Raw genomic sequence first — 15,516 nt, forward strand, 5'->3', positions numbered from 1 at the left:
TTAGTTTTTTACCTTTTTTTAGTTTTTTTAGTTTTTTTAGTTTTTTAGCTTTTTTATTTTTTTATTAGTTTTTAGTTTTTTTGTAGTTTTTGCCTTTTTTTTAGTTTTTTTAGTTTTTTAGCTTTTTTATTAGTTTTTAGTTTTTTTTTGTAGTTTTTGCCTTTTTTTAGTTTTTTTAGTTTTTTAGCTTTTTTATTTTTTTTATTAGTTTTTAGTTTTTTTTGTAGTTTTTGCCTTTTTTTTCTCTTTGAGTGTCGTCATTTATTAGTTTTTTCCTTTTTTTTTTTAGTTTTTTATTGGTTTTTACCTTTATTTTAGCTTATTTTTCAGTTTTTTCCTTTTTTTTAGTTTTTTTTTATTTTTTATTTTTTTTAGTTTTTTACCTTTTTTTAGTTTTTTTAGTTTTTTTAGTTTTTTAGCTTTTTTACTTTTTTTATTAGTTTTTAGTTTTTTTTTGTAGTTTTTGCCTTTTTAGTTTTTTATTGGTTTTTACCTTTATAGTTTTTTTAGTTTTTTAGCTTTTTTATTTTTTTTATTAGTTTTTAGTTTTTTTTGTAGTCTTTGCCTTTTTTAGTTTTTTCAGTTTTGACGTCACCTGATCCAGTTTTTTCAGGTGACGTCACCTGACACATCCACACATCCACAGACAGACAACTTATTTTTATATATATAGATACATATATATATATATATATATATATATACATATATATATATATATATATATATATATATATATATATATATATATATATATATATATATATATATATATATATATGTGGATTATTCTTTATGGTTGATTGTGTATGGCTATGCTGTTTGACCTATGTGATTCTATGGATGAGTAGGGTTAAGGCCTCATTCAAGTGCTGGTCTATATTAATCACTAATGTAGGAAAACAGTCTTCCTTCTTTTTTTCTTTTTTTTTAATTTGTTTGTGCTGTTGCATTGGTGATTTCTCTTTTCATTATATATATATATATATATATATATATATATATATATACTTTCCGGTATAATGTAAAAACGATCAGAAATTAAATTGAAAAAAAAAATTCAACTGAAAGTAAGGAGTAACATCAAAACTTAAAACAAACAGAAATTATTACGTATATGAAAGGAGTTGCCCCTTCCACAAGACCTTGCTCTTTGTGCTAAAGTTTTGACTTTCTGTCCAAATTCTTTAAGAACGATTCCTGAAACACAAAGGTCGTTTAATTAGAATAATATGGTTTGCTTCAAATTCTATAAAAAAATTTTAGTGTAAGAGCGAGGTTTTGAGGAAGAGGAGGCAACCTCTTTCATGTACGTAATAATTTCTGTTCGTTTTAAGGTTTGATATTGCTCCTTAGTTTAAGTTGAAAAACTCGTTCTTTTTTATGTAGTTACTGACAGATAGTATATCTTAAAGGGAAATACACGGAACGAGTTTTTTAAAGGGGAGTAGAGCCTCATTAAACCAGAAACGAGCAGAAATAAATTCAAATGATTTTCAAAGTAAAATTTGTGGAGTGTAATACAAAAAAAAATCCAAAAAGATAATAATGTATTTTTTTCTTTGAAAAAGAATAGAAAATAACTTTAAACTTTTAAATAAACAAGAAATAACAGATTTAAACTCAAAACGAGGAACAATTAACATGAGTAGGCACCTACCCTTCATTGTGGGTGGGGCATTCAAGGGTGGGGTATGACAAGCCCCACCCTTCTCAAGACCAGAACACAATTTGCACTTTTACTGAAGACAAAATTTGCACTTCCACTGAAAACAAAATACATTTTAAATGTTTTCACTTTTTTAACTTTAATAAATAAAGAAGTATCAAGACTATAAGGAACAAATATCAGAATATGCATATTAAACTGACAATGCACAGTTATTTTTTGTTATTTTTTTTTTTTAGTAAAGTGCAAATCATGTTCTGGTCTTGAGAAGACATGGGTTTTGTCAGCCCAACTCCTTTTAATTTTTGCTCGTTTTGAGTTTGACTAGGTTATCTATTGTAATTTCTATTGGTTTTGGGTTTCATTTATTTATTACTAGATTGTGGTAGTTTTACACTTCGAAAATAAGAAAAACAAACTCGTAGAATTTGACAATGCTTTCGTCCGTAAACACTTAAACAATAAGAATTTTTTTTCCCAAAGTCAACTATCCTTTCAAAGGATAGTTTTTTCAACCGTTTCATTAGTATAGTGCCTTTTTTCTACATTATTTTAGCTTAGTTTTAAAGATTTTTCTCCTACATTTTTTTTGTAAATTTGGCACGAGCTACTGCCAGAATTGCAGAAGCTCATATGAAAGTTTTTTCAACAAAAATGAACCTGTGGTTTTTTTTTCTACGTTTTTAAGGATACTTATGGCGTGTAAATTTCCCCGTTCCTTAGCATATTTCAACAAAACTAAAAAAAAAAACAAGAGCTAAGAGCTCATATGGCACTTCTGACGAGGCGAGAAGAGCTAAGAACCAAGAGATCATATGGCATGAGCTCTAACAAAATTCTATGAATCAATAGATTGATTTAAAAAGGAAAATAAGAGGCTTAATGCAGGTCAAGATTTAAAATAAGAGCTCTGAGTCACAAAGTCCTTCTAAATATCAAAATTCATTAAGATCCGATCACCCACTCGTAAGTTATAAATACCTCATTTTTTCTAATTTTTCCTCTCCCTTTTGCCCCCCAGATGGTCGAATCTGGGAAAACGACTTTATCAAGTCAAATTGTGCAGCTCCCTGACACACCTACCAATTTTCATCGCCCTAGCACGTCTAGAAGCACCGAACTCGCCAAATCACTGAGCCCCTCCCCACAACTCCCCCAAAGAGAGCGAATCCAGTACGATACTGTCAATCACGTATCAAGGACATTTGTTTATTCTATCCACCAAGCTTCATCCCGATTCCTCCACTCCAAGTGTTTTTCCAAAATTTCCCCCTCCAACTCCCCCCAATGTCAAAAGATCTGGTCGGGATTTGAAATAAGAGCTTTGAGACATGAATTCCTTCTAAAAATCAAATTTCATTACGATCCGACCATCTATTCGTAAGGTAAAAATACCCCAATTTTCATGTTTTCCAAGAATTCCGGTTTCCCCCTCCAACTCCCCCGAATGTCACAGGATCTGGTCGGAATTTGAAATTAGAACTTTAGAGCACAAGATCCTTCTAAATATCAAATTCCATTAAGATCTGGTCACCCTTTCGTAAGTTACAAATACCTCAATTTTCAAAATTACCCCCCCCCCCTTTCCACCAAAGAGAGCAGATCCGGTCCCTATGTCAGTCACGTATATTAGACAGGTTTCTATTCTTCTGATCCACTTTCATCCTGATCTCACCACTTTAAGTATTTTCTAAGATTTCCGGTCCCCCCAACTGCCCCCCCCCCCCAATTACGCTTGATCCGGTTGAGATTTAAAATAAGGTATCTGAGTTACGAGGTCCTTCTACATATGAAGTTTCATGAAGATCCGATCATTCCTTCGTAAGTTAAAAATACGTCATTTTTTCTTATTTTTCAGAATTACCCCCCCCCCCCCCAAATGAGCAGATCCGTTTCAATTATGTAAATCACGTATGCAAGACTTCTGCTTATTTTTCCAACCAAGTTTCATCCCAATCCCTCCAATCTAAGCGTTTTCCATCATTTTAGGTTTCCCCACCCCAAACTTCCCCCAATGTCACCAGATCCGGTCAGGATTTAAAGTAAGAGCTTTGAGACACGAAATCCTTCTAAATATCAAATTTCATGGAGATCAAATCGCCCGTTCGTAAGTTAAAAATACCTCATTTTTCTAATTTTTCAGAATTAACCCCCCCCCCAACTACCCAAAGAGAGCGGATCCGTTCTGGTTATGTCAATGATGTATCTAGGACTTTTTTTCCCACCAAGTTTCATCCCGATCCCTCCACTCTAAGTGTTTTCCAAGTTTTAGGTTTCCCCCTCCCAACTCCCCCCCCCCAATGTCACCAAACCCGGTCGGGTTTAAAATAAGGGCTCTGAGCCCCGATATCCTTCTAAATATCAAATTTCATTGAGATCCGATCACCCGTTCGTAAGTTAAAAATACCTCATTTTTTTAGTTTTTCAGAAATACCCCCCCCCCCCCCAACTACCCCAAAGAGAGCGGATCCGTTCCGTTTATGTCAATCATCTATCTAGGATTTGTGTTTATTTTTCCCACCATGTTTCATCCCGATCCCTCCACTCTAAGTGTTTTCCAAGTTTTAGGTTTCCCCCTCCCAACTCCCCGCCCCCGTCACCAAATCCGGTCGGGATTTAAAATAAGAGCTCTAAGACACGATATCCTTCTAAATATCAAATTTTATTGAGATCCGATCACCCGTTCGTAAGTTGAAAATACCTCATTTTTTCTAATTTTTAAGAATTACTCCCCCCCCCCCAACTACCCCAAAGAGAGCGAATCAGTTCCGATTATATCAATCATGTATCTGGGACTTGCGCTTATTTTTCCCATCAAGTTTCATCCCGATCCCTCCACTCTAAGTGTTTTCCAAGATTTTAGGTTTCCCCCCTCCAACTCCCCCCAATGTCATTAGATCCGGTCGAGATTTAAAATAAGAGCTCTGAGACACAATATCATTCCAAATATCAAATTTCATTAAGATCCAATCACCCGCTCATAAGTTAAAAATACTTCATTTTTTCTATTTTTCCGAATTAACCGCCCTCCCCCCCAGATGGTCAAATCGGAAAAACGACTATTTCTAATTTAATCTGGTCCGGTCCCTGATACGCTTGCCAAATTTCATCGTCCTAGCTTACCTGGAAGTACCTAAAGTAGCAAAACCGGGACTTTAGGTTTTCCCCCTCCAACTCCCCCCAATGCCATCAGATCCGGTCGGGATTTAAAATAAGAGCTCCGAGACACAATATCATTCCAAACATCAAATTTCATTAAGATCCAATCACCCACTCATAAGTTAAAAATACTTCATTTTTTCAATTTTTTGCGAATTAACCGGCCCCCCACTCCCCCCCAGATCGTCAAATCGGGAAAACGACTATTTCTAATTTAATCTGGTCCGGTCCCTGATACGCTTGCCAAATTTCATCGTCCTAGCTTACCTGGAAGTGCCTAGCAAGACCGGGACCGACAGACAGACAGACCGACAGAATTGGCGATTGTCACTTGCTACATGTCACTTGGTTAATACCAAGTCCCATATAAAATAAAAGAAAACTCCCCAAAATTTCCAAATTTCCAAATTTCCACGGGGGAGTATTTTCCGAGGATATTTTCCGTAGGAAAGTATTTTACGGGGAGGGGGTATCTTCCAGAGAAAAGGGGGGGGATATTTTCCCGAGAGGAGGGGGCTATGCTTCTAACGTCTAGAAGCATAATATACTTTATTAGTAATGTTAATACATAATATATTCTATCAATATATAAGATTGATACAAGATTGACATATATAAACATATATATTAAAAAAGTAATTTAAAAATTAGCAAAGGGATTTTACGATTAGCATTCCACATTTTTAAACTTTTTATTACGGAACATCAATGGGCTAAAAAGTGAATTGGTTCAACCATAACAAAAATACAGAAAGTGACAAAGTTACAGAAAGAGTGAGAGAGAGAGAGAGGGGGGGGGGCAATTCTATATAAGTCTAAAGTGTGTTTAACCCTTCGTCTCGCCGTAAATTAAACCCAAAAGTCACGTTACCCGTGGCAGATAAAGTTCGATGGCGAGTGAGGTAGCCAAGAGTGTTGCTGAATATCTTTGTTAAAATTTTTTATTTTCCTTTGAATAGCTATCAAAAATTCAAGCTCAGTTCTCCATAATAATTAAATAAAAAAAAACAAGTTTTTTAAATGAAAGTAAGGAGCAACTTTAAAACTTGAAACAAACAGAAATTACTCCGTATATGAAAGGGGCTTTTCCTCCTCAACGCCCCGGTCTTTACGCTACAGTTTGACTCTTTGTCTTGACTCTATTTTTAAAACAGTAAGAAACTTTAGCGTAAAGAGCGGGGTGTTGAGGAGGAAAAGCCCCTTTCATATACGGAGTAATTTCTGTTTGTTTCAAGTTTTAAAGCTGCTCCTTACTTTCATTTAAAAAAAACTTGTTTTTTTTTTTTGTTTACTTTCTGGACGTTTTTGAATTAATGCATGTTTTGATCTTGGCTCTCCACACATAAATAATTAAAAAGAAATTTGCATATTAGTTAACTGCAATTTTGAAAATTTTGGGGAAGATTTTGAGAAAAAAGGAGCGAGGGAAAAGACCTAGTTCCTAGTTAGGAGACCCTCCAATTTTTGATTACTAAAAAAAACAACTAGAACTTTTAATTTTTTACAAACGTTTTCATTGGTAAAAAATATACGTAACTTACGAATTAACTTACATAATGAACTTCTATATTCGTATGTTTTTATTGCGTATATGAGGGGGTTCAACCCTCGTCGATACCTCGCTCTTTACACTAAAGCTTAAATTTTGTCCCAATTCCTTAAGAATGACATCTGAATCACAAAGGCCGTAGAATAAATAGTTGAAATTACTAAAAATACTTTAGCGTAAAGAATTAGATATAACGAGGAGTATACCCCTCATATGCGTAATAATTTTTGTTCGTTTTAAGTTTTAATGCTGCTCCTTACTTTCAGTAGAAAAAACTTTCCATTTCTCCATTTCCATTTCCAAGTTCCTCCATGGAGATATCCTCCAACAAACTCCCCCCCCCCACCTCAAATCTCCCCCCTAAACCAAAAAAAATCCCCCTGAGAACGTCTGTACACTTCCCAGTAACCATTACTGTATGTAAACACAGGTCAAAGTTTGTAACTTGCAGCCCCTCCTACGGGGACTGCGGGGGAGTAAGTCGTCCTAAAGACATAGTTATTAGGTTTTTCGACTATGGTGAACAAAATGGCTATCTCAGAATTTTGATCCGGTGACTTTTGGGAAAAAATGAGCGTGGGAGGGGGCCTAGGTGCCCTCCAATTTTTTTGGTCACTAAAAACGACATTAGAACTTTTAATTTCCGTTAGAATGAGCCCTCTCGCGACATTCTAGGACCACTCAGTGTATACGATCACCCCTGGGATAGTGGGACCGTGATCTGTCTTCTGGCCAAAAATGCGAAATTCCACATTTTTGTAGATAGGAGCTTGAAACGTCTACAATATTGTTCTCTGATACGCTGAATTTTATGGTGTGATTTTTGTTAAGATTTTATGACTTTTAGGGGGTGTTTCCCCCTATTTTCTAAAATGAGGCAAATTTTCTCAGGCTCGTAACTTTTGATGGGTATAACCGATCTTGATGAAACTTATATATTTAAAATCAGCATTAAAATTCGATTCTTTTGATGTAACTCCATTTTTTAGAGTTTCGGTTACTATTGAGCCGGGTCGCTCCTTAATACAGTTCGTTACCACGAACTGTTTGATACTAAGCCTAATTTAAACTAATAGTACTAGACACCATATTACGTTATTTTAAACGATACCTGCATATCCTTTCTTTACAAAGATTCAATTTTCAAGCTGTTAACTATTCTACTTGCTTCCCTAAGGAAACCCAACTCGTTCCAGCTTTCCTAATAAGCTTTTTTGCCCTCTTACAAGCAGGCAAACAGGAGGTAGAAAAAAAAAGAAATAAAACAAATAGATAATGAAATACAAAACTAAAAAATTTACTTGAAACAGAAAATTGAATAAAAAAACAGTCCAAACAACGGTCATAAATAATACTAAAGGGCAAAAAACGAAACAAACTATATGAACTCTTTCACCCACTCTAATATATCCACAACATCTAATATATCTACTACTACTAACAACTCGCTTGTTCCAAGCCGTCGATTTCAAGACAGCTACACAGACTCCTCTTCATTCCCATCTATTCAAAGCCTCCCTGTTTACACCGACCCAAGAAGTTCCCATTTCCCTTAAATTTTTTCTTACATCCTCTCACCCCATTCGAGGCAGGCCTGCTTTTCCTTTGTCCCTTGAAGGTAGCCCGACAAGAACAATCTTAGGCAGTTTGTAATCCTTCATGCGCAGAACGTTTGTTAGTAATCTCGACCTTTCTCTCACTATAGCCCTATCAAGCGGGGTTGGCCCACTTTTTAACCCAGCTTACTGTTTGAAATACAGTCAGTCAGTCGGGTACCCAAAACCATCTGTAGGCAATTTCTTTGGAAAACATATCTCGACAAGAATATTTCTCTGTAAAATAGATAATCCAGCAATACAACAGAAAACCTTATAAAATTTTCAAACAAGGACACAACACCGAACAAACCTCTCATTGTTCTGTGAGTGAATCCCAAAGCGGCAATTTAGACAGTACGCGGAGAGAGATTTTTGATTTTGGACTATAATGATAAACAACAAAAACTAAGAATTACAAAAAAGCTTACTCGTCAGCATTGTTCTCAAGAAGATTATCTATAAATTCTATATAAGAGACAGGCTTCCCTTCATGTGGAGTCCACTGGTGTAGCACCTTAGGTTGGTAAGACGTATTGATATCCTTAATTCGTACCTATTAGGAAAATAAATATTACATGTCACTATAAGCAAGATAATTTCATATTTTAATATATCATTAATCTCCTTCATTAGCTGAATTCGATATAGATAACATTCAGACTTGCCCTGAAGTAACCTCTAGATGTAAATGAATATTTATTATTCTTGTTTGACTTTTAATTGCGCTAAAAAGAGAAAGGCTGTGATGGCTAGAGCACGTTCTGCGGACGAAGGATGACAAATTGTGAAAGATTGTCCTTTTAGGCGAACCGTCTAAGGCTGAACAAAAATCACGCCATCCTTCGTTGGGGTAGATAGGGCGGCTTGGTGCTCTGGTGAGTTGTTAATAATAGCAGTAGTTTGACTCTTATCGGTTCTCTTCCCATATTTTTCACATTAGTGTCTCCTGATTTCCATTTTTTTCGACAGTTTTCACCCTTTTAATCAAGCGACTGTATCAAGAGTGAATTATTTTTATTATTCAAAATCAATAATTCCGGTATTATTTCTTAAAAAATATCTGAAAGACGGAAATTTTGCTCAAATCTTTGAAGAGATAAAACAAAGTTCTAAAATATTCGGTTATTTGATTTTCTAAAAGTTTAGCTTCGAAGCTAGGATATGTTATTCATACAAAACAGAAGGCATATGCAAAACAAAAGCTTGAAAATAGAAAAAGTCACAAAAGAGATTTTGTGAAAAAAGCCACAAAAGGGATTTCCGGAAAACTAACGTCAGTTCTAATTATTAGAAAATCAAGATCTGTCTATCGGCAATGTACAAAAAGCCTTCCTTATCAAGAAAAAAAGTTACCTCTAGTATACCAAAAATTTTGTTACGTCGATAAATTTGGAAATTATTATTATTTTTAAGGGAATTCGAGATCAACTTTTCCAGAATTATGGTCAAGAAATCTAGAAGAGACACGAGTTCTCATAGAAATAATTTAATGTTATAGGATTACAACACAAAATTCTTTTAAAAAAGTTTACTTTCGAAGCTAAGAGAGTTTTTTTTAGCAGCATGTATAATATAAGGGAAAAAACAGATTTAATTTATTTTGTGGTTTTTTTTTATAGAAAACTTCAATAGAACTTTTCTGTACCATTTCAAGATCCCCATACCTAGGAATAATTTCGAGCTTAGCATCTTTTACCACATGGGAGCTACAGATACGCTGACCACGAGAATAACAAGAAAAAAAAAAAAAAGCTGCAAAAGCAGCAGTGTTGCTACGCATCACAATAAGAGAAACTAAAAAAAGAAATGGGGGTATGCTCAACTCATATTTATCCGGATACAGAAGCCGTTTTTAAACAACATCAAGCTTATCCTTACCATTTGAATTAAAAGAAAGTTGAAATAAATAAATAAACAGATCAGTAAAAAGAGAAGTTATTTTGTCATTCACTTCTTTTATATCACTATATGAACATAAAGAAAAGGATCAAAAATGGGTTTTAAAGGCCAAAGGAAAATACTGAAGAAACACACAAAGCAAATGTTTCGAGAGAACAACCGCCTCTCTTCTTCAGCACGAACAATGTAATATAATCAAGGAAAACGCCGAAGAAAAAAACAAAAAACAAACGCAGAATGTCAACAAAACCAATTAAAAAAGTCAAAATGTTAAAAGATAAATAAAATTCAATAAAAGACCAAAAATTATAAGAATTAATATCAAATACCTAACAACCATAAAGTGAGTCATTCGCTAGTATCCGCGATTTGTGCAAAATCCAAAAAAAATCTGACCTGCCATCGGCGGATACTAACGAACAAATAAGAAATAAAAGAAAAATTCATTCACTCAAACAAACGAACCAGCAAATAAATAAATTGGAGAACTAGGTCACCTGATTTCTGATTTGAACCATTGCAATTCTTGCGGAACCCTTTGAGACCAAGAAGTTGTTGACGTGTTTGATTATGTGATTGGGAAGATGGATCAATGTTTATTTCAGGGATTACTAAACTGTCGGCTTCTCTTTTGAGAAAACTGAAATACGACTCATATTTTCTTAAATCACCTGAATCTCTGTTCAAAGCTAGACCTAAGTGTTGATATATATAAATTTCAATAGTTTCCCTGTTGTGCTGGACAATACCTTCGTCATGCGAAATTAGGCTAGCTTGGTTAAATAAGACAGTACGGTCTGGATTACAAACCATATTTTCTATTTTTTTCGGTTTTTAACGGTGTTATTGAGGTAGAGTACAGAGTTAACCTATCCGTAAGTCGCGATCAGTTCTTCCAATGTACCAAAGACCACAAGAGCAAGGAATTTTGTAGACACGGAAGTTTCCACCTATCGGGATAGGGTCTTTACCTTGATAAATTTGAGATCTGATAGTTTTTCTGGGTGTTAGTAAATGTAAATGTTTTTTCCCTTAGATTTTTGGAAATGTAGTCTGAAACCCCATTAACGTACAGGAGTTCACAGGCTATATACGGACAGACATCAATTGGTAGCCTTATTTGTGGCGAGTCTTTTGTTTGTCTTGGTTAAAAAGGTTCCAAAATTCAACAGGACAAGAAGGACTGAATGGTTTTAACTGTCAATTTACTGGCAATAAAATTATTTATGTCCCCCCTGGACGGATAATGGCCATTTGCAAGGAAGAGAAATCGATGTTGCTAAGAGACGCCGTTGCGCGGTTTAACTATGAATTTACTGTTCCGTTCTAAAACTGATAAAAATCCTTGATGAATCTTTTGAACCTGTGATGTAAATCGAAAGTTGGTTAAGGAGCCGTTTGAAGCTGTAGCTAAACCATTTCTGTTTTCCTTTCTTTCTATATATTATTAAGTCCTTTGACTGAAATAAAATAACACTATCTTAATGTATTTAGTACAAAAGGCCGTTGAAAAAAGATTTCAAGAATCTTTCGGTGTATGATGGCAAAAAAAAAAAAAAAAAAAAAAAAAAAAAAAAAAAAAAAAAAAAAAAAAAAAAAAAAGTTCGAGAACAACTAGTTTAGACAACAGAACATTTCACGTGAGAACAAATTCCTAGCACTAGAAGAAGTATAGCAGTGCTCTGTCGCATTGAAAGGCCACACAGATTAAAGGTTTCATGCCTTATCCCACTTGGATATAAACTATTTTGGCAACTCACTAGTAAATTATATTCGACAGGTTGATAGATAATAACTTTAGCGATTCTGAACTGACGTATGCTGCGCGGGATTTTTTTTCTTTTAGAATAACAACATTTGCAGACATTTTTTTTTAACTCCGAAATTTTTCAAGGACTGTGAAATGAAAATAGTGAGACGTGGAACTCCGCGTCACCTAAGTTTAAAACTAGAATTTTCAAGTTCTAGATAATGCTAGAACTTTTAAGATTATCTCAAGACATTCTCAGTTACAAATCGAAGTTAAAGTAAGCCAAATACACAGCTATTAATTACATCTTAAGAAACATATTTGATTCAACTTGACTTCTATTTTAGTCAAATATTTTCATTGTCAATTATTCCTTAGCGACGAAATCAAAATTTTCACACATACGCCACTTACTTCGAAAAACTTGACAAGGCCGCTGGTAGACGCCACCGCAAGAGCACTTCCATCAGGAGAAAAACTGGCAGATGTACATTTCCCGTCAAAATCGAGACTACAATACCCTTCCCCCACGTCGTCAATATGAACTGAACGATTTCCATATTCTTCACCAATGGCTAATAAGTTCCATAATTCAGCCTAAAATGAAAATTCACTGTACTCCTTGTTAATGGATAATTACCAAACATTCAACATACAAGAATCATTCTTCATCATTGGCTAACAAGGTACAATTCAGCATAAAAAAGGATATTTTATTCATCAAAAGTCACCAAGAACACACCAATTAGCTCCATTTTATACATTTTTCTTTTTTTTAAATGTGGAGTCAAAGCCCTTGGTTGCTCTTGGCTCTGTGGTTTCCCCAAGACTAAAGATTAATATACAAAAAGGATAAAAAAAGAGACAACTGAACTCTGTCGACCCTATTCAGCCAACTAGATAGAATTGCCAATTTTGAATTGTCAGCTGTAAGTGTCTGCAGACCTCCTTGAACTAATAGGCTCCGTTGAGTTACCTGTATTGAGCTGTCAGGATTACTTGTTACTTAGTTACTTGTGGAGTTACTTTTAACTCCACAAGTGGAGTTACTTTTTGTGGAGGTCTTACCACAAGTAACTCTACATTTGTGGAGTTACTTGTGGAGGTCTTAGTTACTTTTAGTTACTAAGTTAGGCTTAGTTACTTGTGGAAAAGTTGACTAGGTGAATTTAAGTGACAGATCGAATAATTAAAGAAACATAGTATCAGTTAAAGGTGACCGTCAGGAATAATTTCCACAGCATCTTTGTCTTGAAAGAGGTTCAAGTCTCCACAGACAAGCCCAACCTCAAGGCCTGTAGCTAAATGCAGTATATATACTGAGAGGATTCTAATAGCAGCAGCCTGAGATATGCCCACCTTTCTACCGAACACTTACATAAAGCACGAGTGCGCAATTCAACGAGTATTCCACGAATAATTCTAACCGAAAGAGATGTTATACAATAAATAAACAATAAAATACAATAAACAATAACATATAATAATAAAAACAATAAAATATAAAAACAATAAAAATAAAAAACAATAACAATATACAATAAAAAAACAATAAAACTACAATAAAGACATGAATTTGAAAATCACAAACAGATCTATGGCCAGTAAAGGAAAGCGAAGATAACAAAAAATAAAACGAATATTTCATCCGTATACCGTGTATCCGTGCAAGGCGTCTTAAGCGTAGAAAAAAAGGTTTTGTAGATTTTCGAGCATTATCTATTGAATTCCGGTGCTCAATAAAACGTTCCACAAATTGTTGGTGCGTCCAACCGACGTAAAAATTACCGCAAAAATTAACCCAAAAAAAGAACAAAGTCTTGCAAAATATCGAAGAGAATAGTATAAGCAACAAACCTAAACGAATGGCAGCATCAAAAGCTTATCATAAAATTATGTCGCAATAATATAATCAAGTTCATTTGTTATTATAAATTTATAATCCAGTTACTTGTCTGGTTTCACGAAGTTATCTGGCAATTGTATATGTGAGTAATTGTATATTATATATTTTAGTTAGTCTGTTTTAGTTTTATACTAAGACAGAGTTGGGGGAAGAAGAAACTTCCACCTTGAACCCTCGGGCAATAGAGATTATATAATAATAATAATCTATTTTTGTTTTGTTTTTTTCGATATACGACAAAAATGCACTGGAAGACTACAAACAAGGAAAAAAAACATAAATGATCAACGATTATATAGTAAAGTGACCAAAATGTCCAAAGAAGAAACACAACCAAGTAGAAGCTTAAATCAATACTAACACACAGGACCTATCAGTCTACCCAATCGTGTATAATAGATGGTTAAGCAGGAAGTCGGATATTTTTTTTTACATCGGTCTTCAAAACGAATCGAGAATTCATCCATCCTAACACATATATCGAAAACACTGTATTTTTTACTAATGTATGTGTTAATCCTTATCAACAAGCCCTGAGATACTAAATGGCCCTTCAACTAAATGTATAATGGCAGAGACTACCAATTATCGTCAAACTAGACCGATTATGAATATTGACACGATTCTGATATTAACAAGGGGTAATATGCTCACTTTTCAACTTAATATATCAACGAAGCGTAAATTTTAGTGAGTATCAGAATTAGGGATCATTCCTTCAATGATAGAGCTAAGAAAAAGGTATAGAATGTCTATGCAGAGAGTGCTGAAAAGGGAGAGCGTCCCATTAGGGCCCTCTAGCTAGACTGATAATGAATCTTAACAACATTCTGATTTCACTAAGCTGAAACGTGTCCGATTTTCTACTAAATGCATTCGGTAAGTACCTCATGCGTCTTTAAGACCTTTTTTTATTTTGCAGCTTTTTTTATTCTTAATTCTTTTTTTTATAAATCGTCCTGGCCCTGAAAAAAGAATATCAAAGGGATACCTAAAAGTGAGCTTCTAAGCTCAAATATAGAGTTTTCTTACATTTTCACTACTTTTTCTAAAGAGCAAAATTTCTATTAGAGAGGTACCTCCTCTCTTTCTGTATGTATGCCATCTTTGTTTTTACATGTCAACTTACTACATCTTCCCTCATTCATCATCTCCTAAAAAAAAAACCATTGAACGCGTTGAGGCAAGCCCCATCCCCTAAAAAAAGGCCTATAATGTAAACTAGCTGGGAAATATAGGATTCTCTTACCTTGTCGTCAGTGGTAACAAACAGTAAATAAGCAGGATCTTCACTTGAATCATCTTTTTCATCATCTGGGACATAACCACACCAGATAACTCGATTTATAGATAGGCTTGGGTCTGCTAGGCTCCGCTCTACTTGCAACAATTTTCGGATTCTAAACACAAAAAGATCAAATTAATACCAAAACTAAACAATAAAACAGAACAATTACCGAAAACGAGGACCTTTTTCAGACACTGATAAGAAAATTTATGTACACGAATATTTCAGCTATAAAACGAATAGCCATTTTCAGAGAGATCTAAGAAGAAAAACTAAATGAAAAGTATAAAACAACAAAAACCCGTCCAACACAAAACTAAAACCACAATCAAAGGAGACTTAACACAATTATTTCACATAGAAATTCAGCTAAGACCACGCACTCATATTGATTCCAGATAATAATTTTATATCAACTTTTATTTAGATCACATACCATCGTTCCTTAGAAAGCTGGTACAGAAATCATTAAGTGAAGTATTTAAAAAAGCAATTTAACTTCTAATGGAACCACACATACTACCACTACTAACCACCCACAGCAGCACCAAGCACAGCACAGCCACTTACGCTCCTTCATTCCAATCTATTCAAAACCTCCTTTTTTTACACCCTGCCAAGAAGATTCAATTTCTATTCAATCCTTCCTTACGGCCTGTAGGAAAAGGGGACTCGTATATTTTCTCTGCAAGTGGCGT

The 15,516-nt window shown here is 34.5% G+C and overlaps 1 protein-coding gene across 6 annotated transcripts in view; it reads right to left on the minus strand.

The window, feature by feature from the left end:
* Positions 1–15,516, minus strand: part of LOC136032910 (enhancer of mRNA-decapping protein 4-like) — a 115,860-nt gene that overhangs the window by 31,975 nt on the left and 68,369 nt on the right. For all 6 annotated transcript variants that reach the window (XM_065713359.1, XM_065713355.1, XM_065713356.1 and 3 more), the window contains exons 5-7: positions 14,780–14,930; positions 12,039–12,221; positions 8,404–8,528 (exon numbers count right to left, since the gene is read on the minus strand). In XM_065713359.1, coding sequence (XP_065569431.1) covers positions 8,404–8,528; positions 12,039–12,221; positions 14,780–14,930 — 459 coding nt within the window. The remainder of the gene's footprint in view (positions 1–8,403; positions 8,529–12,038; positions 12,222–14,779; positions 14,931–15,516) is intronic.

This window comes from Artemia franciscana, chromosome 11 (genome assembly GCF_032884065.1).
Source record: "Artemia franciscana chromosome 11, ASM3288406v1, whole genome shotgun sequence".
NCBI classification, from domain to species: domain Eukaryota; kingdom Metazoa; phylum Arthropoda; class Branchiopoda; order Anostraca; family Artemiidae; genus Artemia; species Artemia franciscana.